The following is a 27800-nucleotide window of genomic DNA, read 5'->3' on the forward strand; positions in this document are numbered from 1 at the left end:
TTTTGAGATGGAGTTTTGCTCTGTTGCCCAGGCTATGGGCAATGTCGGCTCACTGCAACCTCCACCTCCCGGGTTCAAGCAGTTCTCTGTCTCAGCCTCCAGAGTAGCTGGGATTACAGGCACCCGCCACCACGCCCAGCTAATTTTTGTATTTTTAGTAGAGACAGGGTTTCACTATCTTGGTCAGGCTGGTCTTGAACTCCTGACCTCGTGATCCACCCACCTCAGCTTCCCAAAGTGCTGGGATTACAGGTGTGAGCCACCACGCCCAGCCACCTTTTACTTTTCATTTGGTACCTTTGGATAATGGTTGAAGTTTTAATCGTGTATTTTTTTAATTTTTAGAAAAATTAATTTGAATTCACCAACCATCCACTTAAAACCCAAACACAGTATATTCCAAAATATCTGAACCTCTAATTTATGTATGTTACATCAATCCTTTCCTTTACATCTTTCAAAGTGTGATCCAAGAACCACCTGCATTAAAATCACCTGGAATATTTGTTTATAATGTGTGTCCATGGGTCCCAATTCCAAAGATTGTGTTTCAGAGGGCCTGCAATAGAAGCTAGGACTCTATTTGTTTCCTTGATTCTTAGGGGCAGTAAAGTTTGTCAGTCACATAGTTTTCCTTTTTCGCTAGTTAATGAGTTATGTGTTGGCTGAATGAATTTCAACTAACCAGCCTTAAGACTTCCAGCAGTGCAGAGCCTTGGAAAAAACTCTAGTAACATGACATTTTGGCTGCTCTGTGGACAATGATCTTACTCAATTTTTCCTTCAACATTTAGAAAATACTGGATCTGAGTGGAAGAGGGTTATTTCATGCCTAAACCTGTAGTTGGGCCCCAAAGAGAACTATCTTTCATGTAAATGACAAAGAAAGGCCAGGGACAGAAAATTTCTAAGGATTTGGGAGGAGCTAGGAGGATCTAGAGGATCTTGTACATTAACAGAACAACAACTTCTTTAGCTTTTAAAGGCCAAGTAAATGCCCAAAGGATAGGTCAAAATGATAGATCTGTGGAGATGAGGGCACAGGAAAAAAAAAAATGATACCAGAGTGAGAAAGACTTTTTAAAAAATCAACTCTTATGACTATATGACAAGAACTACAGCTGCAATAAGTCAATTATACCATTTATTGATGGAATTATACTGGAAAACAATCACTGAAAAAAGAGTAGCCTTTTGAATAGAATAGTCTACCAAGTGAACCATTTATTTGAAACACAACATGCAAAAGATTGTGAAATACGTCAGTATAGAAGCCTGTGGGTTTATATATAGACATCTCAGCAGTGCTTTTCACAAGTTCCACTCCATGTCACATCAAGCAACTGTTTGGTGATTTTGGGGGACTTAATAGTACCTGTGTCTTGGAATAATTAACCATATCTTAGTTGGGCTTCTTAGAGTAGATGTGTTCACATTGAGATGTATGAAAGAAAAGAGTTATTTTTGTTCAATGGGTGAGCAGCACTTATCCTTAGCAATAAGGGAAGGCGACAAACAGTTTAGCTTCTGAATAGAGAACAGTCTATTCAACACTATATTTTGTCAGTAAAGTTTCTTTTTGGTCCCAAAGTTTCTCTTCGGTGCCTTAATTTCTTCCTTCTGATTTTCGGGAAAAGTCAGAGGTATAGGTGAAACTGGCATTGGAGACCTCGATGGCAGACATCTTGTGGAGACCATTTTAACCATTGATTGATTTGTATGGCCAATAGTAGGTTTGAATGAGAGTTCTTGGCATGGACTTAAAATAGAACTTTTGGGATTCTTATCATAAGTTTCAATCAATTGTTTTGTGGTGGAGGAACTTTTTAGAGACAGTGGTCTAGAATTCCATCTATATTTGCCAGCATTGCTCCAATTCCGTTTTAAAGCATTTTGTTCAAGCTTACAAGAACCAGAGTTGTTTTTACTTTTTTCTTGACTTTTATCTACACAAGGTATCTGAAGACTCAAAGAGTCGCAAAGTTTTGGCTGTCTTACTTTTGGTGTAGCTTTGGAGGAAGAGGGTCGTTCAGTAACTGCTGGAGTACAGAAAGTCATTTGTAGTCTTGGCCTCTCTTTTTGAATAGTCATATGTTGTAATCGTTCTAGTTCCAGTAAACGAGTTATCAAGTGTTCAACAGAGGTTTCTGCAGGGTCCACTGTCGCTTTCCAATTGTCAGATTTGGAGAGGGCTAAATTGTGCAAGTCTAGAGTACTGAAAGGAGGAGGGAGAAAATCAGGATATGGAAATACTTCATTTGGCTCCTCGGTGAAAGGTTCCTCAACATTTTTTATTGTTTCTGGCTTCAAGTTCAGGTCCACCTTTTTAAAATAGCTGAGTAAAGTATCATTTGTCTTCTCATTTTCTGATAAATCACTTTCATCTGTGAAATTTTCTTCCACACTGCTGTTTCCATGTTTCAAATTCCAATTTGGAGCAGGTAACGTTTCACCATCATTGTTTTCTATAGTTGAACATGAACTAATATGAATCTCATTTCTGTTCTTAAAAAAGTCTCCATCAGCATAGGGCCAGCAGAGACCTAACGGCATTGGCAGTCCAGGGTAAGGACCAACTTGCTTATCAACCGAAGCAATTGTTAATGGGTGGTTCAGAGTGAAGACCCTTATAGGATGATTGATTACATTAAAGCCAGTTTCCACTGAAGATTTTTTGAATTCCCTTTAAAAAATAATTTAATTAATGAATGGTTTATTGACTAGAATTAAAATGCTATTAAAATGATACAGTTAAGTACCCTTTATCAAAGATTGGTTAATGTTTAGTTCCCAATGGCATATGTGTATCTAGCTACCTGTAACAGAAATATGTTAGTTTCCAAAAATGCTCTAATATACAACTACATAAATTTTAAAAATATAGATTAAAATATTAACTGGGCATCCCTTTGTGCAAGCACAGGTGACTAGATTATGATACCTAAGACGGCTAACTGTAGCTGTGAATAGACAAAGGTTAAAAGTGGCTAACTATATGTTTGTCTATAGTGTACATGCAATTATTATGTTTGAAAATGAGGATATCTAACTCAAACTGAAATTAAAGTGAAATGTTTATTGATCCAGAATTAGATAAAAGGAAACTCAAAAAATGTAATTAGGTTACTTTAAAAAGCCTTCTATGTTAGCCACTGTGGTTTTTAAAAATTACTGTAACAAAAACGGAAGCAAACAATACCTATTAAAAATTATCCCAGATATAGTCCCTAGTAATTTTCATATAATGATGCTCTTCTATTTTAGGAGTAATTCTAGGTATTATGTTAAAATGAAAACTACAAAAAAGCCATAGAATACTGAGTTTCTAGTTAGTTTTTGTTTTTTAAAGATAACTAGAAATACTGAGATTAAAAGATTTGATGCATTAGTTGACATATAGTCTTGATATCCTCTTGTTTCTTTTTAAGCCAGTTGACATTAAAGATAACAAAGTAATCTGGAAAAGTTTTGAAAAATACTTTCGAGGCCAGGCACAGTGGCTCACACCTGTAATCCCAACACTTTGGGAGGCCAAGGCAGGCGGGTTGCTTGTGCCTGGGATTCTGAGACCAGCCTGAGCAACATGGCAAAATTCTTGTCTACAAAAAATTAGCTGGGCATGGAGGCATGCACCTGTAGTCCCTGCTCCTCTGGAGGCTGAGTTGGGAAGACTGCTTCAGCCTCAGAGGTTGAGGCTGCAGTAAGCCATGACTGCACCACTACACCCCAGCCTGGGTGACAGAATGAGGCCCTGTTGCAAAAAAAAAAAAGAGAAAAAGAAAAAGAAAAAAATACTAATTTAGCTAAATACTAGGCATACTGCTTTGCCTTTGAAAAACCACAGGAAAATCACTTTAAATCTACAACTGTTAATAGACACATACCTGTAGTATGAAGAGTGTGAAATCTGGAAAGGGAGGGCCTAGGTTTGAACCCCTTTGCTACCAGTGAGTGAGCAAAATGGAAATGATAATACCTACCTTGGAGGTAGTCTGAGAAGCAAGAGAATTTATATGAATATGCTTTGCAAAATGTTAAACACTAAGTTATCATTACTTTTATTCTTTTTACTTGTTGATGGTATATTGAGGAGAAAAATCTTTCATTGATACCAAACTTCCATCTCTGCAACATTATTAAACCTACCCAATATTAATAGCAAATGCCTGCCAAACACATTGTTCTGTTTAGTCCTCACAGCCTCATGAGATAGGCACTTTTATTTTCCACCTTTTGCAGATAAGGGAACGGGGGTGTAGAGTGGCTGAGGGCACACATCTAGGAAGTGGGAGAGCTGGAACTGCACGTGGTGGACTCCCATGCCCCGGGTCCTAACCGCTGCATTCTACCGCCTCCATTTGTTCGCTCCTCTGCTACTGCGATAAAATTCAGTTCACTTCATTTGACCACTTACCTTGAAATACTTTTTCCCAGCTGAGGTTTTTTCTCATAAAAATAGCCTTTCTTATCCCCATCAGCACCAATATTCCTTTAGGTCATCAGTCACCACAACTGCCATAGAACTTGATTTCCCCCTTGAATTTTAACATAAAGTGAACTGTATCCCAGGCCTCACAGAGGTAAAATTCTCTGACTAGGAGATGGCTGATATCAAGTGAACCACTCTCCTGCTAAATAAACTACACAAAAGAGCCATGGAACTCAGGATCCATGAGCTAAGACACTATGTAAAAGCTCCACAAAGCAGCCCTCAAAAAGCATTCATTTCCAAATACTAGTAACCTGTGTTTCCAAGAAGCCTTCTAGCTCGTCTTAATGCACGATAAAGTTTAAGAATCAAAAAAATAAGAATTAACATTCAGGGGCCGGGCACGGTGGCTCACGCCTGTAATCCCAGCACTTTGGGAGGCCGAGGCGGGTGAATCACAAGGTCAGGAGTTCAAGACCAGCCTGGCCAAGATGGTAAAACCCCATCTCTACTAAAAATACAAAAATTAGCCAGGCATGGTGGCAGGCACCTGTAATCCTAGCTACTCGGGCAGCTGAGGCAGAGAATTGCTTGAACCTGGGAGGCAGAGGTTGCAGTGAGCTGAGATCGTGCCATTGCACTCCAGCATGGGCAACAAGAGTGAAACTTTGTCACAAAAAAAAAAAAAAAGAATTAAAACTCAGGTAAGGTTGGGTGCAGCAAACCACCATGGCACGTGTATACCTATGTAACAAACCTGCAAGTTCTGCACATGTATCCCAGAACTTAAAAAAGTATTTAAAAAAAAAAAAAAAGCGGCCTGGCATGGTGGCTCACACCTGTAATCCCAGAACTTTGGGAGGCCGAGGTGGGTGGATCACCTGAGGTCGGGAGTTTGAGACCAGCGTGACCAACATGGAGAAACCCCGTCTCTACTAAAAATACAAAATTAGCTGGGCGTGGTGGCCCATGCCTGTAATCCCAGTTACTCCAGAGGCTGAGGCAGGAGAATTGCTTCAACCCAGGAGGCAGAGGTTGTGATGAGCTGAGATTGCATCTTTGCACTCCAGCCTGGGCAACAAGAGCAAAACTCCGTCTCAAAAAAAAAAAACCTCAGGTAAGGTCTGAGAGGCTACTTTCATATCCTGGCTCTCCCTTTCATTAATATTGTGTGACTTTGAGCAAGTTACTTAACTTGTCACCATGCCTCAGTGTCCTCATCTGCAAAACAGGGATGATGATAACTACCTTCCTTATATGGTCGGTTGTGAGTTAAATGAATTACTACATATAAGGAATTAACATAGTCCCTGGAATGCAATACTACTTTCCTATTACAGTTCCTTTTGCTTTCAACAGGAAGTCCATACTTCATCCATCTAAAACCTTCATTGTCAGAACATGGTCAACTCTTGACTCCTACCTATCCTAATTGTCTCGTGGTATCTGCAGCCACTTCCTTGCCCACTATTCCCACAGAATACTATTTTCTTCTGGTTGTTCATGGTCCTTGTATTTCAAATAGTTATCTCATGTGTATCTAAATTTATTTCAGTAATTTAGGGTGTTACAAAATAACTACTCGCTTACCTCTTCTCTATGGTACTTCCTTCATTAAGAAGACAATTCCATAATTGAAAGATCCCTTGTTTACTATTCTGATGACAGAAAAATAATGGGTAATAGTTTAGTAGCTGCATATATTTTTAAAATATAATATTTTAAGGGTATGAAGAATAAAATCCCACCTGTGTACTTTTTTGACTATGCACCGACAAATTAGGTTCTAGCATCAGTTGCTCCACTGGAATTTCCAAATAGTTCTATAAGGCAGCAGAAGACTTTTAAACATAATATATCTCTGTTCCCTATTCTTGTTCTAACAATGTATAGTTCTTGTTCTAATCAAGAAATGTATGGTAAAACTGAATGACACTTTGTTTATATACAAAGAAATCATTTGTTTTTACTGATTTCAGCAGAAATTAGTAAAACCTATTTATTATAAATACCAACTAAACTGTTAACTAATAAGACTTGAATATCATTAAGATTGTCTTTATTTTGCAGTGAAATGTTTTATGTTTTGATCAAAAAGGATAAACAAAAAGATTAGTTTTCCACTACTTCAGAACAAGATATTGGTCATTTCAACTGCTTCAAGACGTTTTGTTGTTGTTGAGACAGGGTCTCGTTCTGTCGCCCAGCCTGGAGTACAGGGGCATGATCTCGGCTCACTGAAACCTCTGTTTCCTGGGCTCAAGCGATTCTCCTGCTGAGCTCAGCCTCTCGAGTAGCTGGGACTACAGCCATGTGCCACCATGCCCGGCTAATTTTTTTGTATTTTTGGTAGAGATGGGGTTTCACCATATTGCCCAGGCTGGTCTCAAACTCCTGACCTCAAGTGATCCACTTGCCTCAGCCTCCTAAAGTGCTGGGATTACAGGCGTGAGCCACTGCACCCGGCCTGCTTCAAGACATTTTAAAGGACAGGACTACTTCCCTTTCGGCAATGACTAAAAAATACTATACTCAATTTTCATTTATACTATTGTTATACTGAAAAATACTTAATATAACAAAATATTCATTTAATAACCAACTTGAAACTCTAAAATATTTGACTTCGACTTGTGTGAAGAACTCTACAGAAATGAAATTTAAAGTTTAACTTTCAGGAAGAAAATTTTTTTAAAGAACATACTTATTTTAAAATAGTATGTTTTATGAATACCTTAAAACCAAACATTCATCCTTACCTTGTTAATTTTGCCTGAAATGTGTATAAAAAATGACAATTAATAGTTACATAAAACTGATTATATTCAAAACAAACCCCCTTTTAATATGAGTGATTCTTTCAGTATAAGTATACACATCTAGGATTTCTTACCACCTGCTGCTCCATCCCTTCCAGCTGGGAGGTTTTTATTTTCAGAAACAGGTACTTCTGAATCCAAATTCCAGTGAGATAAGTTCTAAAACAATATTTGTTTTAGGATAAACTTAACATTAAGAAAACATAAAAAGCTCAATAATTTCACATGTTCTTGGGGTAAAGTATGACGAAAGGCACAAAGCTTCATGACTCTCACCCCTCATTATAAAGAACTTATCAGCATCTTTGAGGAGAAAGCAATTTTCTCTTAACCAAGCCCTTATCAGTTTGATAATGCCTATTGTTGAGGAATTAGAAAGGCTTTTACAATAATTTGTGGTTTCATTCACATTTTCTTAAATATAATAACACAGGTTTTCAAAATTGATTTTTAAAATGTAATAAAATGTCCTGTTCAGTGTGCCTCTGGAACACAATGGTGCATTCATCAAACTTTCTATATCTGAGTATCAGATCTAAAAGTCTATAAAAAGCCAGGTGTGGTGGCTCATGCCTGTACTCCCAGCACTTTGGGAGGCCGGGGCAGGTCAGGATCACCTGAGGTCTGGAGTTTGAGACCAGCCTGGCCAACATGGTGAAACCCTGTCTCCAATAAAAACACAAAAATCAGCCAGGTGTGGCGGCACGCACCTGTAATCCCAGCTGTTCGGGAGGCTGAGGCAGGAGAATCGCTTGAACCCAGGAGGTGGAGGTTGCAGTGAGCTGCAATCACACCACTGCACTCCAGCCTGGGCCACAGAGTGAGACTCTGTCTCAAAATAAATACATAAATAAATAAAATTAAAAAAATAAAAGCCTGTAAAAATCTTTCCATCAACCACAGGAAGTCTCTAACCCTCATATTATATTCAACATTAACCAGCCCACTACTCATTCTGGCTTCCAGATGTGGAGGAACACTTAGGAAATATTCAAAAGAAAGCCAAAAATAAAACGGGAAAGGTGCTAATAACAACTGAGTATTTATGTTCCAGACATTGTGCAGAGTGCTATGGGGGAAAATGTGGGAGGTGTGTAGAAGATTATAACAATTTATTCTGGAAAACAGAAAGTGAAGAGGTGATTCATTTATAAGAAAGTAACTTTTTAGGAATGAACCCAATTGTTTTCTGTCTCAAAAAAGCATTGTAAATTAAACTCTAAGCAAATGAAATGTTAGGTATTATTAGATACAATCTCTTCACTAAGGAGGAACAGAGAGAAATAAGCTTCAATACAGCATGAGGATTAATTTATCCACAAAGAGATATACCTCCTGATAGGAAGGGTAGTTGAACATTGGAAGGGAGACTGCAGATTATCATTCTCTATAGATTTATGAAAAATATAATTAATAAAATTAATTCTCTGCTCTCTGGCATGATATGTACAAGGGCTAATCTCTACATGAGAATCACCTGGGGAGCTTTTTAAAAATAATAGTTGCAAAAAAATGCTGCAAATCCTGATTTTAAAGAACGAGGGTGAGGGCCGGGCACAGTGGCTCAAGTGGCAGTAATCCCAGCATTTTGGGAGGCCGAGGTGGGCAGATCACCTCAAGTCAGGAGCTCTAGACCAGCCTGGCCAACATGTCAAAACCCCATTTCTACTAAAAATACAAAAATCAGCTGGGCACGGTGGTGGGTGCCTGTAATCCCAGCTACTTGGGAGGCTGAGGCAGGAGAATCACTTGAATCCAAGACGCAGAAGTTGCAGTGAGCCACGATGGCACCACTGCACTCCACCCTGGGTGACAGAGTGAGACTCCGTCTCAAAAAAAAAAGAAAAAAAAAAAAAAAAAAAAAGAATGAGGGTGAGGCCCAGTTATTTGTATTTTAAAGATCCTTTTGTAGTTCACAGCACGATGACTGGGTTTTTATGTTCATGTGTGAGATGCACCCCTTCAGACTTTTTTACGATGTCTGGTGGATTTTTAAGCTTTTTTCAGCTATATAATCCTGATACTTTTGTATGAAATGCACGTGAGAGAAATATCCTCAGCTGATGAAACTGTGTTGTTGCAATTCTAAAATAAAATTAATGAAACCAGGCCAGGCATGGTAGCTCACACCTGTAATCCCAGCACTTTGGAAAGCCAAGGCGGGTGGATCACTTGAGGTCAGGAGTTCGAGACCAGCCTGGCCAACATGTCGCTACTAAAAATACAAAAATTAGCCGGGCGTGGTGGCACATGCCTGTAGTCCCAGCTACTCGGGAGGCTGAGGCAGGAGAATCGCTTGAACCCGGGAGGTGGGGGTTATAGTGAGCTGAGATCGTGCCACAGCACTCCAGCCTGGGAGACAGAGGAAGACTAAGTCTCGTCTCCAAAACAAACAAACAAAAAACACCAAAACAACAAAAAATTAACATAACCAAATTGATCAACTGGTAAAGAACGCTCATTAACTAAACATGAAGTCTGACAGTTTGCAAATTTCTTAAGAGTTGGGACTTGATTATGCTTTGTGATATCCCACCTGCCTTACCAATATTTTTCACAAAGGGTGTGTGTGTGAAAACAAAAGAAGTGAGCACTGCCTGGTTGATAACAAGGCAGCACCTTCAACAAAGCCAAATTGCAATTAGAAATGTTTGACATTTGGAGAAGAGCTGGCTAATTTTCCCTTTGTTAAAAGAAATAGAAAATTTCCATTTGCTGTTCCAAATGTGCCAAAAGGAAAACACAGGATAAACTGCCCACGATGCAAACGCAGCAAGGGCATCACTACAAGAAAACTCCATGGGAGTTACGTCTTAGCAACAGGAGCCGCTGCCCAAACACTCAAGTTCAACAGCGCCTGCCATACCTCCTGAGAGATGTTTGACACACGTAGGCTGTTAGCACAGTTCTCATTTCTTCTCCCCATTTTGTTGTAGCTGTTGCTCTGTTTCCTTAAAATCCTACACAGATTGTGGGATAGGCACATTTATGGGTAAGGGTCAACATTTATAAAAAAGAAAGTGTGAGTTTTGATTTCCCATCTAAAGGAGGTAAGAGAATGCTTAGAAAGCAGAAGAGAGGGGCTAGGAGAGCAGGGTGGGGGTGACAGTACGAAACCAACCAGAAGCAAGGGGCAAGCCTGACTCAAAAGGAGCACAGACAACAGCAAACTGGCAGATCTCAGAACAGAAGATTAGGAAATTGAGATCAGAGGTGAGAAAGCAAATATCAGCTAAGAAGATGAAATACACATTGGAACAAACTATGGTGAATTATCTGGAACTTAGAAAACAGGGGCACAAAGTCTCCTTTTATTCATTCAAAACAATTGCTCCATTTGAAAGCAGGGTTGAACCCTTACAACTAGGCCAGGCAAGCACCCCGTGCATATTTCGGAGACAACAAAATGCCCCCAGGACCAAACAATATTTTCCGCACCAATCAATCAAGGTACCTAAAGGGTTTTAACCCACTGCCGTTTAAGGTAAAAGAATTAGAGAACTCTAAGGTAACAAGCAAAACAGTCACTGGATTAAGGTATGGCTATCTGGAAAGAATCACTTTTTTTTTTTTTTTTTTTGAGACAGTCTCGCTCTGTTGCCCAGACTGGAGTGCAGTGGCACGATCTCGGTTCACTGCAACCTCTGCCTCCCGGGTTCAAGCGATTCTCCTGCCTCAGCCTCCCGAGCAGCTGGGATTACAGGCCAGCACCACTACGCCCAGCTAATTTTTATATTTTTAGTAGAGATGGGGTTTCACCATGTTGGCCAGGCTGGTCTTGAACTCCTGACCTCGTGATCCACCTGCCTCAGTCTCCCAAAGTGCTGGGATTACAGGCGTGATCCACTGCACCCGGCCAAGAATCACAAATTAAAGCCATCGCAGTAATCGGTCTATCTGCTAATCGTTTACAATTGATTGTCTCCTACAGAAAAGTGTATGAAGAAACAGGAGATTTAGTTTAGGTAGGTTTTCAGCCAACACCGGTTATTGGTCCACGGGTGTGTGCATGCCAGACACTGGGTCTGAATGCAGGAGGAAGGCGGTTGCTGAGCAGGTGGCGCTGCCTGGGGCCACCGGGTGTGTGTCAAGAAGGAGGGCATGCAGCTCCTGGAAAAGGCCACCGCACCTGAAGGACGGCCCTGGGGACAAAGGACGCCTTGGGGACTGCGAGTTGGGGGACAGGAGCTTTAGGGGCCAGAGTGCTTGAAGGCGCGTGTCTCAAGGGAGCCGCAAGGCCCCCGTGAAGAGGAATCCCCTTTTCCTCCTGAGCTGTGGCCGGACTGGGTGGGGAGCCCAGTTCCAGGGGTAGCAGGAGGGGGCTGCGGGATTCCCCGGGGCCGGGGCTCTTAACCCACCGCGCCAAGGCCCACGTGTCCTCCCCGGCGTGCTCTCCCAGTGCGCCGCCCCGAGGCCCGAGCGCCTCCGCGTGCGTGGCTGACGGCTTGGAGGGCGCCCCCTGTGCCGCGGCCTTCCTGCAGCGGGGGGACAAAGAGGGCGGCGGGCGGCTGGCGGCCTTGAGCGCAGCCCGGTCGGCAGTGCAGGGCCTGCGAAGCCCGCGGGCCGGCGCAGGGGTGGGAGTCGGGCCCGGGGCCCAGAGAGACCTGCCGGGGCCGGGGCTGCGGCTCCGCGGGCTTCCCCACCGGCCGGGTCTCCCGGCAACTACCAGAGAGCGGGGGCGCCCGGGGAGGCCCGGCGTTCCACAAGGTCCACGCGTATTCGCGGGCCGCGGGGTCGCCGCCGGCCGCCCAGGCGCGGAGCCTCTCGGGGGTCACCCGGCCGCCGGGCCCTCGGGACGCACGGGGCCGCCAGGGGAGGACAACAAGCCTCAGGCCCTGTCCCTGCGCCCCGCCCGGCCTCCTCCGGGGTTGCGCAGCCCACTCGGCCATCCTGGCCTGAAGGGGCCGCCCCCGGCCTCGCGGGAAAGCCTGAGCCTCCCGGGCCTTCTCGGGCCTTCTCGGACTTTCCCCCAGGCGTCCTGGACCTTCTTCGGCCTTCCTGGGCCTCCTCCGGCTTCCTTGACCCTCCCCGGGCCTTCCCCGAGGCCAACAGGCCCTTCCCTGGGCCTCTCCAGGCTGAGCTCTCTGCGAGATGGCCAGTAGGCCTCTGGGACCCGGGGCCTGGCCCACCCGCCTCCACTCCCACCGCCTGCTCACATCAAGCCAGGAGCACCGCCCGGTACGTAGTCCTCCAGACTAAGCTAAAATACATACGCATTGATACATGTAAAGTTATATCTATGCTTGTACAATATATTAACATAGAAGAAGAGGCATCCTTGTTGACACCAAGCCCATCCGGTCAGTTTCAGGTCCGTCGTCGGCCTTTCAATAGGAAAAACAAAAGATGATTTTTTTCTTTTTTCATGTAGAGGATACATGTAAATCACACAGCCCAATTTTGTACCCCTAAATGCGTATCTCCTATTACAGCTTCATGAAATAAGTGGAGGGGTGGGGGAAGAATATCTATCTAGTTAGATATATCTACATAGCTATCACCCCCACCTTTTGATATAGAGAAAAATTTAAAACAAAATTAATTATATATGTAAGTACAGCAAATGAATACTAAACATTTGGGGGGATGAGATCACGGCCATGTCCCTCTGAGAATCTCCCCATAAAAATGCACTTATATACCACATGTTGAAAACAATGTCAGGGGTTTCTCAGGTTCTTTGATCCCTGACTCCTGACTCTTTCCTCTGCATTTCCATTTTCTCCTCAGAAAGACCTTCCCTTTAAAGAAGCTCTTCCCACCTTCCACCTACCTTACTCTATTTCATGACACCCCGTTGTTATTCACTTCTTTGTACTCCTCATAATCTTGCTGTTTACTTGTTTGTTTTTGTATTGTCTGTCTCTCCCCAGTAGAATATCAAACTCCATGTGGGCCGGGGCCTTGCCTGTCTAGTTCATTTCTGTATCCCCAACCCTTTAAAACTGTGCTGGGCACATAGTAGAAGCACAGTGGTAGAAGCACAATCGATGTAAGTGAACGAACAAGATTTGTGCAGGCCTCATTCCTTGCAGCCTCCTTGGAGGTTTCCCTTCTAGGCCCTCTCCTCCTTCGGCTGTTTTCCATACTGCTGCTCTAAAATACAGACCTGCTCAACTGCCTCCTAATGCCTGAAGAAGGAAACCCTAATTCTGCAGCCATCCCTTAGGTATCTGCTCATCACCTTCCCAGCGCCCACTACATGTCGAGCACATCGGACATTTTACAATTTTCCTAAACACTCTCCTCCAGGGCATACATCATTGTTACTCTTCCTGTAATACTACCTCCTTTTTATCTCCTTTTCTTTTTTAACCTGCCTAAATTCTAGTCATTACACTTCTAACTCACAAGTCATTTTTCCTGATTGTTCAGGAAGTGTAATTACTAGAAAAAATACAAAAAAAAAAAAGAGAGAAAACAAAAGTTGCTATCTCCTCCAAGATCCCTGCTTCGTTATAATGATTTAATTACAGTCCCTTACTCAGTTACATTGTAATTATTCATTTACAATGTCTCAATCACTTTCTTTTCAACACCTTGAAGGTGATATCTGCCCATATTCTATCTAACAGAGTGCCTGGCATGTACTGTAGTAGGTAAGGCACTCAATAAATGTTTCAATTGATTTAATTATTGCAAAAATAGTATTTTCTGAAATGTATGGTGTGGTGACTATATGCCAGGCATAGTGCTGAACATTTTATATGGATTAACCAATGTATATGCCTAATAATCCAATGAAGCAGGTACCACCAGTTATTCCTATTTTATTTCTTATTTTTAATTTTTATTTATTTATTTTTTTGAGACAGAGTCTTGCTCTGTCACCCAGGCTAGAGTGCAATCGTGTGATCTCGGCTTACTGCAACCTCTGCCTCCCAGGTTCAAGCAATTCTCCTGCCTCAGCCTCCCTAGTTCCCTAGTGGCTGGGATTACAGGCACCAGCCACCATGCCCAGCTAATTTTTTGTATTTTTAGTAGAGACGGGTTTCGCCATGTTGGCCAGGCTGGTCTCGAACTCCTGACCTCAGGTGATCTGCTGGCCTCAGCCTCCCAAAGTGCTGGAATTACAGGCATGAGTCTCTGAGCTCAGCCTAGTTATTCCTATTTTATAATTGAGTAACCTGAGCCTTAGATGTATTATATAACCTTTTCCACCTTACAACTACTAGAAAAATTGTGAATGGGAGTAAATATTGGGGTGCATGTATTTCCAGCTAATGCTTTCTACAAATGTATCTAGCTGGGAAATGTTCCCCGCTCTTGAGACAAATTATGTGTGCTTGTGTGTGCACATGCACACGTGTGTGTAAATTCCAAATATCTGGCTTACACATTTCCCCTCTTCCTTGCTTTATGTTTCTGTTCATGCCTTTTTCTGTTATTTCAGAACTCAAACTGATTCCTGATCCCTTAGAGTCCTTCTGAGATTTGTCATCCATGTATACATCCTCTAAGATTCTTTTTTTTTCTTAACAGAACTTATTCTTAAAAATGTTCCTTTCATATTATCACCCCCACTCAACTGGTCTTCCTTTCTCTGGAGACTTTTGAATGCTTTGACATCAGCATCAAAATCATGGCTGGCCATTCCCTCATTGCTAAATGTGCACGGCTGTGGAGATGTGAAATATGAAAGCGACAACTTGGAAATTGTGCCCTCTCCAAACCCTTGGGTCTGGTCTGGCTCCGGCCCAGCGTAGGAGGTTGGACAGTGGGTCATTTTCTACAGCAGCTCAGACCCAGCTTAACATCAATCCCAAGGCCAAAGAAAATGCACCTTCCTTCTGTTGGGGCTCGGAAAACAGTACCCCAAAATGAAGGCTTCGGAAATAGCCTCAGAAGCACCTTTTTCTCTGACCTTCTTCTGCCCTCCTGTCTCTCAGTCCCAGTCTCCCTCCGAGGCTAGCCTGAGAAACTAGAATCCCTCTTCTCCAATGCAGGTTACAGAAATCAGAATGCTTTTTTCCCAAAGCCAGCCATAAAACCTAAAAATATTACTCCAATTTTCCCTTTGCCTTTCTGTGTAAAAACTGGCCATAAAGAAATTATCTGACCCCCATTCCAGAGAGTGGCCCATACCCAGAAGGAAGGAATGCTGCTCAGAGAGGCCAAGAAGAATCTAGAGAGACAGGCCTTGCTGGGTTCCCCCACTCAGGCTGTTAGTGTTAGATCAGACCTTTTTTGTCCTATCGTATTTCTACACAGCTGTCCATACTTTGTTGAACCTAAGCATAAAAATGGAAACTCTCCCCTGTATTTCTGAGTTTTCATTCTGTACACTCCCATGTATAAACACATGCTAAATAAATGTGTATGCCTTTTCCCCAGTTTCTCTGCCTTTTGTACTTGAGTACTTCTCCTGTCTCAGCCTCTCAAGTTGCTGGGACTACAGGTGCAGGCCACCACGCCTGGCTAATTTTGATTTTTCAGCAAATCTTCAGAGGGCCAAACCCTTGGCCCCTACACCTCCAGCCATCTCATGGCCATGCCCAGGATTCAGATTTTAGTGGTAGCCTCAGCTTGCCTTACTTTAAATCTGCACCTCTTTAGCTGATCCTGAGTGAAACCATTGTTTCATAAACACAGTAGGATGAGGCAGATGCTCTCTATTTCAGGCATTTAGCAAGCTCTTACGTTAATTACAAGGGAGGCAGGCTAAGGAAACAAAGGCAAGCCTTGGGCCAGTCACTTAGTAGTCCAGTAAGCACAGCTTGCTGCCCACCTCAGTTTCTCCTCCTATAACAAAGGCGATGACACTGACTACCACGTAACTACTTTGGAAAGCACCTTGAGATAACGTTCCTTTTCATTGTCCTGAATTATGCAAAGATATGTCAGTAGCAACATTACTTAGTTTCTAATTATTCTGGAGGGAAAAGCCTTCTATTTCAGTCTACCTCCTTCAGTATCTTTCACCTTTTGATATTACCCATGCATTTGTCCTCATCTTCCTTTGTTTTTCCCTTTAGAATTGCCAAGGTCATGGCTGGTCACGTACAGCAGAATCTTTTTGTTTCTTTCTTTTCTTTTCTTTTCTTTTGAGACAGAGTCCCACTCCGTTGCCCAGGGTGGAGTGCAATGGCACATTCTCAGCTCACTGCAACCTCTGCCTCCCAGGTTCAAGTACTTCTCCTGTCTCAATCTCCCAAGTTGCTGGGACTACAGGCGCATGCCACCACGCCTGGCTAATTTTTTTGTATTTATAGTAGAGACGGGGTTTCACCATATTGGTCAGGCTGGTCTCAAACTCCTGACCTCAGGTGGTCCACCCGTGTCGGCCTCTCAAAGTGCTAGGATTACAGCTGTGAGCCACTGCGCCCAGCCTACAGCAGAATCTTGTTCAATATAATTATGTAACATTTTCTGAAAGTTAGGACACTATTTTCTAAATAATAATATGCATTTTTGTTCTCAAATAAGATGCTAAGTCAGTGGGAAACATTTCATTTCAATTATGGGCAATTTGTATTTAGCATATGGTTTAGCGATCTGGTCTTATTTTTGTTTTTCCTTTTTGAGAACTGCTTTGTGTTTCAGTAGTGACTAATTTATCCTGATTTAGAACTCTATTCTATGAGCATTCATCTTAAATATACTTTCTTGTGTTTGTATAATTCCTTTTTAAGAAATATATATGCAAATATTTCTAATTTGAAGTTTTAAAAATTAACCTTTAACACTCTGCTCCCATAGCAATGTCCTATTTGGGAGGCCATTGTTTTGTTGCAAATAGATAAGAAATATTGTTTAAAAACTATTTATTCCTGGAACGTGCGATAGTGATGTATATTAACATATTTCCAAAAGGAAGCAAAATAAACACATCAGTCACTGAATTTCACATCTGCATATGTTGCAGCTAGTGCTTTTGAATACATTCTCAATCATATATTTTCTCCTTTATTTTGATTTAAGACTTGATTTCTGCAATTTGAATTGCTTCATAAGCCTTTCTGTTTTTCAGATGCCTATACACTGTAACTCTATTTTCCTAGCCTTATATCACAAATTCACTTTAAATTTTGGTTCAAGTCTCAGTGTCAGAACTTACTTTCTGGTGCCAGGAAAGGTGTAACCTGAAGTCCCTTTCTGGTCGTCAGACCCCTCCCACCTCATTTGTTGTGAACGGAACACTTTCTTTAGAATGCTTTCCGTAAAAAACTTGGAGCTAATCTTCTCTCTTTGAACATGACTGAACACCTTGCCTTCTGGAAGCCAGCTGATCTTGTCACACCCACCATGGCGAGGGGGAAGAAGAAGGTATTCAGGAGACACAGAAACCCTCTTAGGAACAGAAAAAGGAATTGCATTTACCTAAAAGTCATGAATAAAAGATCAGCCTAACTAGAAAAACAATCCAGAGTCATGCAGCTGCTGCGCTGCGGGATCAATTTAGTTAATAATACACTGCTAGCACCTACGTGGGCTGCTGCTGCCCGGCATAGCAGCTCTCATCACAACAAGAAAAAACTTGCGAGAAAATAATATGTTAGAAGCCCAGTTTTGAAAAGGTAAATATATTATACACTGAATAATAGAATTGGAAATCAGAGGAATACAAAACAAAATACAAAATGAAAGCATTTGTTCCATCCAAGAATATTAGCACCATGGGCTGAGACCTGGTTGGCTCAGATCAAGATCACACAGCTGGTTAGCAGCAGAATATTTGCCAGGCGTCATTCATGACGGGTCTCTCCCATCCTAAACAGTGTTCTTTAATTACACTATAATTAGAGAAAATGAATGAGATTGGTTCCTAGAAGTGTTATTCATTGTAAAAAATATATATATATAAAATATGTAAAAATATATATCCATCTGATAGTTTATTTAAAAACAAAATTTAATAATTGTGACCTACTTCAGATTTCAACCAAAGTCAGCATGCATCAGATAACTATAAACATTCATCAGTTGCTATTGAGAGCAATGACTAAGAACGTATGAGTCAATTTACATGAAGTATAAAGAATTACATTTTAGTAGATCACTTCCTTGGCATGTTGAATGGCTTAAAACATGGTTTGTTTTTTACTATTTATATAAATGAAGGTTTAGAGGAATGCACTCAACTTTGCCTGGAAGAAAGAAGCTGGGGATATGTCTTCCGGCTGCCAGAATATTCTACCCCCTTCTCCCCACCAAAAACACCTGTAAAATTATGAGAATCACATTGAATTCAAGTGGTTCTTGTTAGTTATATAACATATTTTAAATATGTACTTGCATTTAAGGTATTTTTTTTTAAGTTTTACTTTTTGAGTTTGCAAGTTGAAAGTTAAGAAAAGGAGTAGGCCAGACATAGTGGCTTGCGCTTGTAATCACAGCAGTCTGGGAGGCCGAGGCAAGAGGATTGCTTGAGGTCAGGAGTTTGAGACCAGCCAGGGTAACATAGCGAGACCCTGTCTCTACAAAAGAAAAATAACAAAAATTAGCTGGGCGTAGTGATGCACACCTATAGACTCAGCTACTTGTGGTGCTGAGGTGGGAGGATTGCTTGAGCCCAGGAGGTCGAGGCTACAGTGAGCTGCACTGCAGCCTGGGCCACAGAGCAAAATTCTGTCTCAAAAAGAAAGAAAAAAGGAAGGAAGGGAAGGAAGGGAAAAAAGGAAAAAAGAGAAAAGAAAGAAAGCTAGGCGAGGTGGCTCACACCTGTAAACCCAGCACTTTGGGAGGCCGAGGTGGGTGGCTCACCTGAGGTCGGGAGTTCAAGACCAGCCTGACCAACATGGAGAAACCTTGTGTCTACTAAAAATACAAAATTAGCTGGGCATGGTGGTGCATGCCTGTACTCCCTGCTACTCAGGAGGCCAAGGCAGGAGAATCGCTTGAACTAGGGAGGCAGAGGTTGCAGTGAGCCAAGATCACGCCATTACACTCCTGCCTGGGCAACAAGAGCAAAACTCTGTCTCAAAAAAAAAAAAAAATCGATCTATCTATATATATGCATATATGAATGGAATTTTATATCTGCCACTCTGGCCACTAATGTATCATATGGTATAATCATGATGCTTTAATAGTCTTGGCCAAAGGTTTTTAAGGTTGGTGAAAAGCTAGCCCACGCTCCCAGATTTGCCATAGCATACTAGGCTCACACGCCTTCTCTGCTTCTCACCAGCCTGCAGTGTGGTTCTCTAGCTGGTTCATGAAGAGTAGAGCAATTATGGGGAACCTGGCTCCTGGTAGAGCATGCTGAAATCTAAAAGTAGCTGTAACAAACTCTATTATTTGCATTTTTGTTCCAAATCTGATACTAGTTCTTGGCAGCTTCTGTCTTGCTCTGGACTGTGCTATCAAGTGTGGTGATTTAAGATTATTTAATACTTCTATTGTTCTCTGCTTTTTGGTCTGCAATGAAGAATGGCTTCTTACCGGGAAAGCTCCGGTTGAGCATTTGTTTACTTTGTTTTCTTGGTATTAGTTTGGATAAGAACATAAGGAGTAACTAGTTTGGCTTCTTACCTGTGTTAATCTGGGCATTTCCTCAGTTTTGGACGATGAAGCTCTTTCCTCAGTTCTGCTGAGGACTGCACTGATGTAACCACTCTCTCTTGGGGCCTCGTAGGTCTGTGGAGCCTTAATTAGGTACATACTGGGAGCAAGGCTTCTACAAAGTACCAGATGGGAAAATATCACTGGATACATGCGCCCCCGCTTTCCCCTCTTCCTTTTAGCAAAGCTCTCAGTTTTCCCCAGAAATGGTCCATGTCCAGACACAAGACTGGAGTTTCTGCCACAAATCCCCAAATGACTTGGCAGGATATTTTCAACGGGCTGGTTTTCTCTGCTTGGAAAATGCAGGATGAACACGCAGGGTTCCGGACCAATACCTGGGCCATTGTGACTCTCAGAATGCCAGGCAATAAGAGATAAGAAAGCTGGTTCCACTTCATCTTGGAGATGGAGGAAAGCTTGCCAGAACAACTGCACACCCCATCCACTCCTCATGTTCTCAGTTTGTTCTTCTCTGTGATACAACCAGCATCATGAGAACAGCCAGCAGCAGCTCCAGCGTGATGAAATTTTCACTCCTTGACAAGTGTAAGAAGCCGAAAAACTATGCCCAGCCAGAAGTTCTGTGTCACACCTTTGAGGTGCTGTCTAACCTCCACAAGCTGCTTCCGAATCACCTGGTGGAGATGCTTTATTCCCACAAGAGGGAAGAGGACAAGAAAAAATGTACGTGGGCCGAGGGTGGGCATGAGTGCTTTTCAGCAAGCATACGCTTTATCTTGATACAAACTGCCTCTACTTTAAGACGCAAGGAAGAACTTTTACTCTTTATTTTACTTAGTGTATTTTTATTATTTTTTGAGACGAGGCTCTCGCTTTATCCCCCAGGCTGGAGTGCAGGAGTGCAATAATCATGGCTCACCACAGCTTCAAACTCCTGGGCTCACGCGATCCTCCCACCTCAACCTCCCCAGTAGCTGGGACTACAGGCGCCCGCCACCACACCCGGCTAATTTGTTTGTATTTTTAGCAGACATGGGGTTTCACTGTGTTAGCCAGGATGGTCTTGATCTCCTGACCTCATGATATGCCCGCCTCGGCCTCCCAAAGTGCTGGGATTACAGGCGTGAGCCACCACACACGGCCAGGCCCGACTCTCTTCTTTAGGCAAAGCTTACCTGTGGGAATATGGAAAGGGTACTGAGAGGGAAATGCCGCTAAATTTACAATTTAAGCTTTATATTTGATTTTAAGATGAGTGAGAGAACTTCCAAGTGGAAAGTCAGGTTTTGAACTTTGTTCCTTTGCTCTGTTTCCTATGATTCCTTCCTCCTATGGCCATGATTGCACCAGGAAGAAGCTGGATATTTTCTTTCCTCCTGGCGATTATAAGCAACCTGTACTGTTTGCAGTATGGAGTGGCCTGACACTCCTGAAATTCTGTCAGGGTCAATGATAATAGGGCCGATTTGCAGCATTGGGTGGAGTCTGCCTCCTGAATTGTTCCTGCTTAAGTGGAGGACAAAGATAGAGGCAGCCACCTGTGCTCATGAACTTAGAAAACAAAATAGCAGCCGCCACAGAGATTAAGATGCAATTCCGAAGCCAGGCGCGGTGGGCTCACGCCTGTAATCCCAGCACTTTGGGAGGCCAAGACGGGTGGATCACCTGAAGTCAGGAGTTCAAGACCAGCCTGACCAACATGGTGAAACCCCATGTTTACAAAAAGTAGCTGGGCATGATGGCGGGTGCCTGTAATTTCAGCTATTCAGGAGGTTGAGGCGGGAGAATCCTTTGAACCCAGGAGGTGGAGGTTGCACTGAGCCGAGATCGCACCACTGTACTCCAGCCTGGCAACAGAGTGAGACTCTGTCTCCAAAAAAAAAAAAAAAAAAAAAAAAAAAAAGGGCAGACTGTCTCCTGGGGGTGTTTGTGTGGGTTCTTTGGCTATTTCCCAGGCTGACAGTTTTCACAGCCTCCTGCTGAGATTTCTTCTCTTCAGGTGCCTTAGTCTGTTTGGGCTGCTATAACAAAATACCGTAGACTGAGGCCGGGCACAGTGGCTCGCGCCTGTAATCCCAGCACTTTGGGAGGCTGAAGCGGGTGGATCTGAGGTCAGGAGTTCGAGACCAGCCTGGCCAACATGGTGAAACCCCATCTCTACTATAAATACAAAAATCAGCCGGGCGTGGTGATGGGTGCCCGTAATCCCAGCTACTTGGGAGGCTGAGGCAGGAGAATCGCTTGAACCTGGGAAGTGGAGGTTGCAGTGAGCCAAGATTGTGCCATTACACTCCAGCCTGGGCAACAAGAGTGAGACTCCATCTCAAAAAAACAAAAACAACAAATACTATAGACTGGGTAGCTTATAAACAGAAAAATTTATTTCTCATAGTTCTGGAGGCTGGGAAGTCTAAAATCAAGGTAGATACCATGTCTGGAGAAAACTTTCTGGTTCATAGATGGCACCTTCTTGCTGTGTCCTCACATAGTGGAAGTGAGAGGTGACAGCATGCTGGTAGCCCTTGCAGCCCTCACTCGCTCTGGGCGCCTCCTCGGCCTTGGCGCCCACTCTGGCCACGCTTGACGAGCCCTTCAGCCTGCCGCTGCACTGTGGGAGCCCCTTTCTGGGCTGGCCAAGGCTGGAGCTGCTTCCCTCAGCTTGCAGGAAGGTGTTGGGGGAGAGGCGCGGGCGGGAACCCGGGCTGCCCGCGGCACTTGTGGGCCAGCGCCAGTTCCGGGTGGGCCTGGGCTCGGCAGGTCCCGCACTGGGAGCTGCAGGCCGGCCCCGCCGCCCCGGGCAGTGAAGGGCTTAGCACCTGGGCCAGCAGCTGCTGTGCTCGATTTCTCCCGGGACTTTAGCTGCCTCCCTGCAGGGCAGGGCTCGGTACCTGCAGCCTGCTGTGCCTGAGCCTCCCCTCGGGCTCCTGTGCAGCCAGAGACTCTCCAACCAGCGCCGCCCCCTGCTCCACGGCACCCAGTCCCATCGATCACCCAAGGGCTGAGGAGTGCGGGCACATGGCTTGGGACTGGCAGGCAGCACCACCTGCGGCCCCGGTGTGGGATCCACTGGGTGAAGCCAGCTGGGCTTCTGAGTCTGGTGGGGACTTGGAGAATATGTTTAGCTAAGGGATTGTAAATACACCAATCAGCACTCTGTATCTAGCTTAAGGTTTGTAAACACACCAATCAGCACCCTGTGTCTAGCTCAGGGTTTGTGAATGCACCAATCGGCACTCTGTGTCTAGTTAATCTGGTGGGGACTTGGAGAACCTTTATGTCTAGCTAAGGGATTGTGAATGCATCAATTGGCACTCTGTATCTAGCTCAAGGTTTGTAAATGCACCAATCAGCACTGCTCAGGGTTTGTAAATACACCAATCGACACTCTGTATCTAGTTAATCTAGTGGGGAGATGGAGAACTTTTGTGTCTCGCTCAGGGATTGTAAACGCACCAATCAGCACCTTGTCAAAACGGACCAATCAGTTCTCTGTAAAACAGACCAATCGGCTCTCTGTAAAATGGACCAATTAGCAGGATGTGGGTGGGGCCAGATAACAGAATAAAAGCAGGCTGCCTGAGGCAGCTGTGGCAACTTGCTGGGGTCCTTTTGCACGCTGTGGAAGCTTCGTTCTTTCACTCTTTGCAGTAAATCTTGCTGCTGCTTACTTTTTGGGTTTGCAGTCCCTTTATGAGCTGTAACACTGGCCGCGAGGGTCTGCAGCTGCGTTCTGGAGGCCACTGAGGCCACAAACCCACCGGAGGAACAAACAACTCTAGATATGCCACCTTAAGAGCTTAGAACACTCACCGTGAAGATCTACAGTTTCACTCCTGAGTCAGCGAGACCGTGAATCCCCCAGAAGGAAGAAAGTACGAACACATCCGAACGTCAGAAGACACAAACTCTGGAGGCTGCGCTGCCTTTAAGAACTGTAACACTGACTGTGAGAGTCCGTAGCTTCATTCTTGAAGTCAGTGAGACCAAGAACCTACCAGTTCTGAACACAGAAAGGGGGGGTGGGGGGCATCTCTCCCACGCCTAGTTTATAAGGCACTGCTCCCGTGACCTGATCACTTCTAAAAGGCACACCCCACCATGCAATGCCATCACCTTGGGGGCTAGGATTTAACATGAATTTTGAGAGACATAAACATTCAGACCATAGCACCACCCTACCCAGCTTTTGTAAGGTTCACTTCCATCCGATTTCAATAGAAATTGCATAATCTTTTGACGGAAATGCTCCTGAGATCCTCCTATATTCAAGCAGACTCCAAATGACTACAGCTGACTCTTGAACAACTTACTTGAACTGTGCAGGTCCACTTGTAGTGTGGCAGAAAATTAAAGAAAAATAAAACCAATTAAAGAAATAAGCTTTCCTGGATTAGGCTGACTTGTCCCAGAGGCAGCGACAGCCACAGCCCAGACACAGAAAAAGTCTTAATAATACTATCTACTGTGCTCTGGAAACACTCCCAGCACTCCCTCAACATAGCGAGAAGAAAAACCAATTTTCCTTTGTTTTATGGAATAAGTTTATAGATTTCTGTTCTCTGTAACTGGTAACTTTAAAGTATTCTGTTTTATCTAAGCAGTAGAGTGAAGGTCATGAGCCTCTGAACAGGCCTGAGTTATGGCCACCTGGGCGCCGTAATGAAGGTTATAGGATAAGCCCGTACCTGGGCAAAGTCTAGATAACAGACATCTGGGTTGCTTAGCGATGGTCATGTGTAATCCTGAGTTATGAACCTGTTACAACTTAATTAACTGTCTTTATCCTGCCTCTGTATCCCTGCTTTCACGCCAGTATACGCTTGCTTCAAGCTAGCCTACCCCCTTTTATGAAGTTTGTATAAAAGGCAAGTACTGTCTTTGTTCTGCGCCCAGTCTTTGGACGTTAAATCTGCTGGGTCTAAGTGCACTCAATAATAAAGATATCCTGTATACACCCCAAGGTCTCTCTCTGGTCCTCCTGATCCGGCAACAATGGGTGGATTTTTTTCAGTAAATATATTGGAAATTTTTTTGAAGATGTGCCACAATTTGAAAAAATTTGTAGACCAATCGTATAGTCCAGAAATAACAAAAAATTAAGAAAAAGTTAGGGTAGTGGGCGTGGTGGCTCATGCCTGTAATTCCAGCACTTTGGGAGGCTGAGGCAGGCGGATGATTTGAGGTAAGGCGTTCCAGACCTGTCTGACCAACATGGTGAAACCCTGTCTTTACTGAAAATACAAAATTAGGCAGTGTGGTGGTACATGCCTGTAATCCCAGCTACTTGGGAGACTGAGGCAGGAGAATTGCTTGAACCTGGGAGTTGGAGGTTGCAGCGAGCTGAGATTGTGCCACTGCACTCCAGCCTGGGTGACAAAGTGGGACTCAAGAAAAATTAAAAGAGATGTTGTGAATGCATAGAATATATGTAGATACTAGTCTACTTTATCATTTAGTACCATAAAATGTACACAAACCTATTAGGAAAAGTTAAAATTTATAAAAACTTACACACAGAAACACTTACAGACTGTACTTGGTGCCATTCACAGTCAAGGGAAATGTAAATGAGAATAAAGATGCAGTATTAGGCCGAGAGTGGTGGCTCACACCTGTAATCCCAGCACTTTGGGAGTACGAGGAGGTAGATCACCTGAGGTCAGGAGTTCAAGACCAGCCTGGCCAACATGTTGAAACCCCGTCTCTACTAAAAATACAAAAGGTAGCCAGACGTGGTGGCCGGCACCTGTAATCCCAGCTACTCAGTAGGCTGAGGCAGGAGAATCTTTTGAACACGGGAGTCAGAGACTGCAGTGAACTGAGATCATGCCATTGCACTCCAGCTTGGGCAACAAAAGCAAAACTCCACCTCAAAAAAAAAAAAAAGATGCAGTATTCAATCATAACTGTAGAAAATTAACTGTAGTAATACTGTAGTGCTGTAGTAATTTCATAGCCACCTCCCGTTGCTCTTGCTGTGAGCTCAAGTGGTGTGAATATCCACTTAAAATGCCATGTGATGCTAATCATCTCTGTGGGAGCAGCTCATCTCTCTAGTAAATTGCATATCACAGTAAAGTGATTTCACAGTTCTCAGGTATTTTTTGTGTTTAGTGCAATACCATAAAACTTGAATAACACCATGGGACCCACAAAAAGTGCCGTTAGTGATGCTAGAAGTACTCCCAAGAAGCAGAGAAAAGTCATGATGTTACAAGAAAAAGTTGAGTTGCTTGATATGTACTGTACATTGAATAGTTGCCTGCCACTTCAGACAGACGATTTTTCTTGTAAACAGATGGTGTAAACTTATAGTGTTGATAAATACAGTGCTGTCAATGTATTTCTCTTCCTTATGATTTTCTTTTTATTTTTTTGAGACAGAGTCTCACTCTGTCTTCCAGGCTGGAGTGCAGTGGTGCTATCTCAGCTCGCTGCAACCTGCACCTCCCAGTTTCAAGTGATTCTCCATCTCAGCCTCCCGAGTAGTTGGGATTACAGGCACCCGCTACCACACCCGGCTAATTTTTGTAATTTTAGCAGAGATGGGGTTTCACCATGTTGGTCAGCTATTCTTGAACTCCTGACCTCAAGCAATCCACCTGCCTTGGCCTCCCAAAGTGCTGGGATTACAGGCATGAGCCATCGCGCCCGGCCATGATTTTCTTAATAACATTTTTTTGCTTACTTTACTCTAAGGATGTGATATATAATACAGATAACATATACAATATGTGTTAACCGTTTATGTTAGCAGTAAGGCTTCTGGCCAACAGTAGGCTATTAGTAAAAGTTTTGAGGGAATCAAAAGTCAAAAAAGTAGCTGGGTGTAGTGGCATGGTACAGGTGCTAGACTACCACGCTCAACTACTCGGAAGGCTGTGGCAGGAGGATTGCTTGAGCCCAGGAGTTCGAGACCAGCCTGGGCAACATAGCAAGACTTTTTTTTTTTTTTTTGCGACAGAGTTTTGCACTTGTTGCCCAGGCTGGAGTGCAATGGCGTGATCTCAGCTCACTGCAACCTCCACTCCCACGTTCAAGCGATTCTCCTGTCTCAGACTCCCAAATAGCTGGGATTATAGGCATGCTCCACCACGCTCAGCTTTTTGTATTTTTAGTAGAGACAGGGTTTCATCATGTTGGCCAGAATGGTCTCGATCTCTTGACCTTGTGATCCACCTGCCTTGGCCTCCCAAAGTGCTGGGATTACAGGCATGAGCCACCGAGCCTGGCCAAGACTCTTTAACAAAAGAAACTTATGTGTTTATTTTCAACTGAGCAGGGGTCAGTGCCCCTAACTTCCATGTTATTCAAGGGTCAGTTGTATTTTCCAAGGGGTTTACATATTTATTTATTTACTTATTTATTTATTTTTGAGACAGAGTCTCACTCTGTCGCCCAGGCTGGAGTGCAGTGGTGCGATCTCGGCTCACTGCAACCTCCACCTCCCGGGTTCAAGTGATTCTCCTGCGTCAGCCTCCCGAGTAGCTGGGATTACAGGCACGCGCCACCACACCTGGCTAATTTTTGTATTGTAGTAGAGACAGGGTTTTGCCATTTTGGCCAGGCTGGTATCAAACTCCTGACCTCAAGTGGTCCACCCACCTCGGCTTCCCAAAGTGCTGGGATTACAGGCATGAACCGCCAAGTCCGGCTGGGGTTTACATTTAGCTCATAGAAAATCTGTGCCCTTGCTCCCCATACCTTCACCCCGTTGATAAAAGCACAGTTGGCTTCCAACACTGCCCTCTTTTCTCTGTGGCCACAGGCAGCTGTGATCCCAGCCACTCACCATTGTGTTTCAAGGTGTTACAGGCTCAACAAAATATATGGCTATATATTGGTGATTTTGCCTCAACAACATATATTGTCCCTCAACAAGATATATTGAAGTCCTAACTCCCAGCACCCCAGAATGTGACTAGATTTGGAAATAGGATCGTTACATGGTGCAGATGTAATTAATTAAACTTAGGTGAACATAATATGTGTAGAGAGGGTTCTTCATCCAGTATGACTGGTGACCTTATAAGAAGAAAGAGACACGCAGGAGACGATGGCCTTGTGACAGTAGAGACAGAGAT

At 43.6% G+C, this 27800-nt stretch overlaps 2 protein-coding genes and 1 pseudogene across 6 annotated transcripts in view; 2 read left to right on the plus strand and 1 right to left on the minus strand.

The window, feature by feature from the left end:
• Nucleotides 1–1134: 1134 nt before the first annotated feature.
• FAM217A (family with sequence similarity 217 member A) lies at nt 1135–19997 on the minus strand. Of its 2 annotated transcripts, none has more exons than XM_055113152.2 (5): nt 19723–19997; nt 7323–7407; nt 6178–6252; nt 6020–6087; nt 1135–2683 (listed from the first exon to the last, which is right to left on the minus strand). In XM_055113152.2, the coding sequence occupies exons 2-5, from the start codon at nt 7335–7337 to the stop codon at nt 1564–1566; spliced, it is 1278 nt and encodes a 425-aa protein (XP_054969127.1). In that variant the 5' UTR covers nt 7338–7407; nt 19723–19997; the 3' UTR covers nt 1135–1563. The 2 variants fall into 2 exon arrangements, with proteins under 2 accessions (XP_054969127.1, XP_054969126.1); XM_055113151.2 differs by lacking the exons at nt 7323–7407; nt 19723–19997 and adding exons at nt 10115–10208; nt 11607–11886.
• On the plus strand, nt 9149–9239 carry LOC112440297 (small nucleolar RNA U13; annotated as a pseudogene).
• Nucleotides 19998–20109: 112 nt separating the features above from the next.
• The window catches only part of LOC100975257 (testis expressed protein 56), a 42957-nt gene continuing 35266 nt past the window's right edge, over nt 20110–27800 (plus strand). For 2 of the 4 annotated variants that reach the window (XR_008625552.2, XM_003806710.5), the window contains exon 1: nt 20110–20439. Coding sequence is in view for 1 of the 4 variants with exons in the window: in XM_003806710.5 (XP_003806758.1) it covers nt 20247–20439 (193 nt within the window). In the remaining 3 variants the exon portion in view is untranslated. The remainder of the gene's footprint in view (nt 20440–27800) is intronic. The other 2 variants (XR_008625554.2, XR_008625553.2) reach the window with 2 other exon arrangements.

The sequence above is a fragment of the Pan paniscus genome, chromosome 5, assembly GCF_029289425.2.
Source record: "Pan paniscus chromosome 5, NHGRI_mPanPan1-v2.0_pri, whole genome shotgun sequence".
Lineage (NCBI taxonomy): Eukaryota > Metazoa > Chordata > Mammalia > Primates > Hominidae > Pan > Pan paniscus.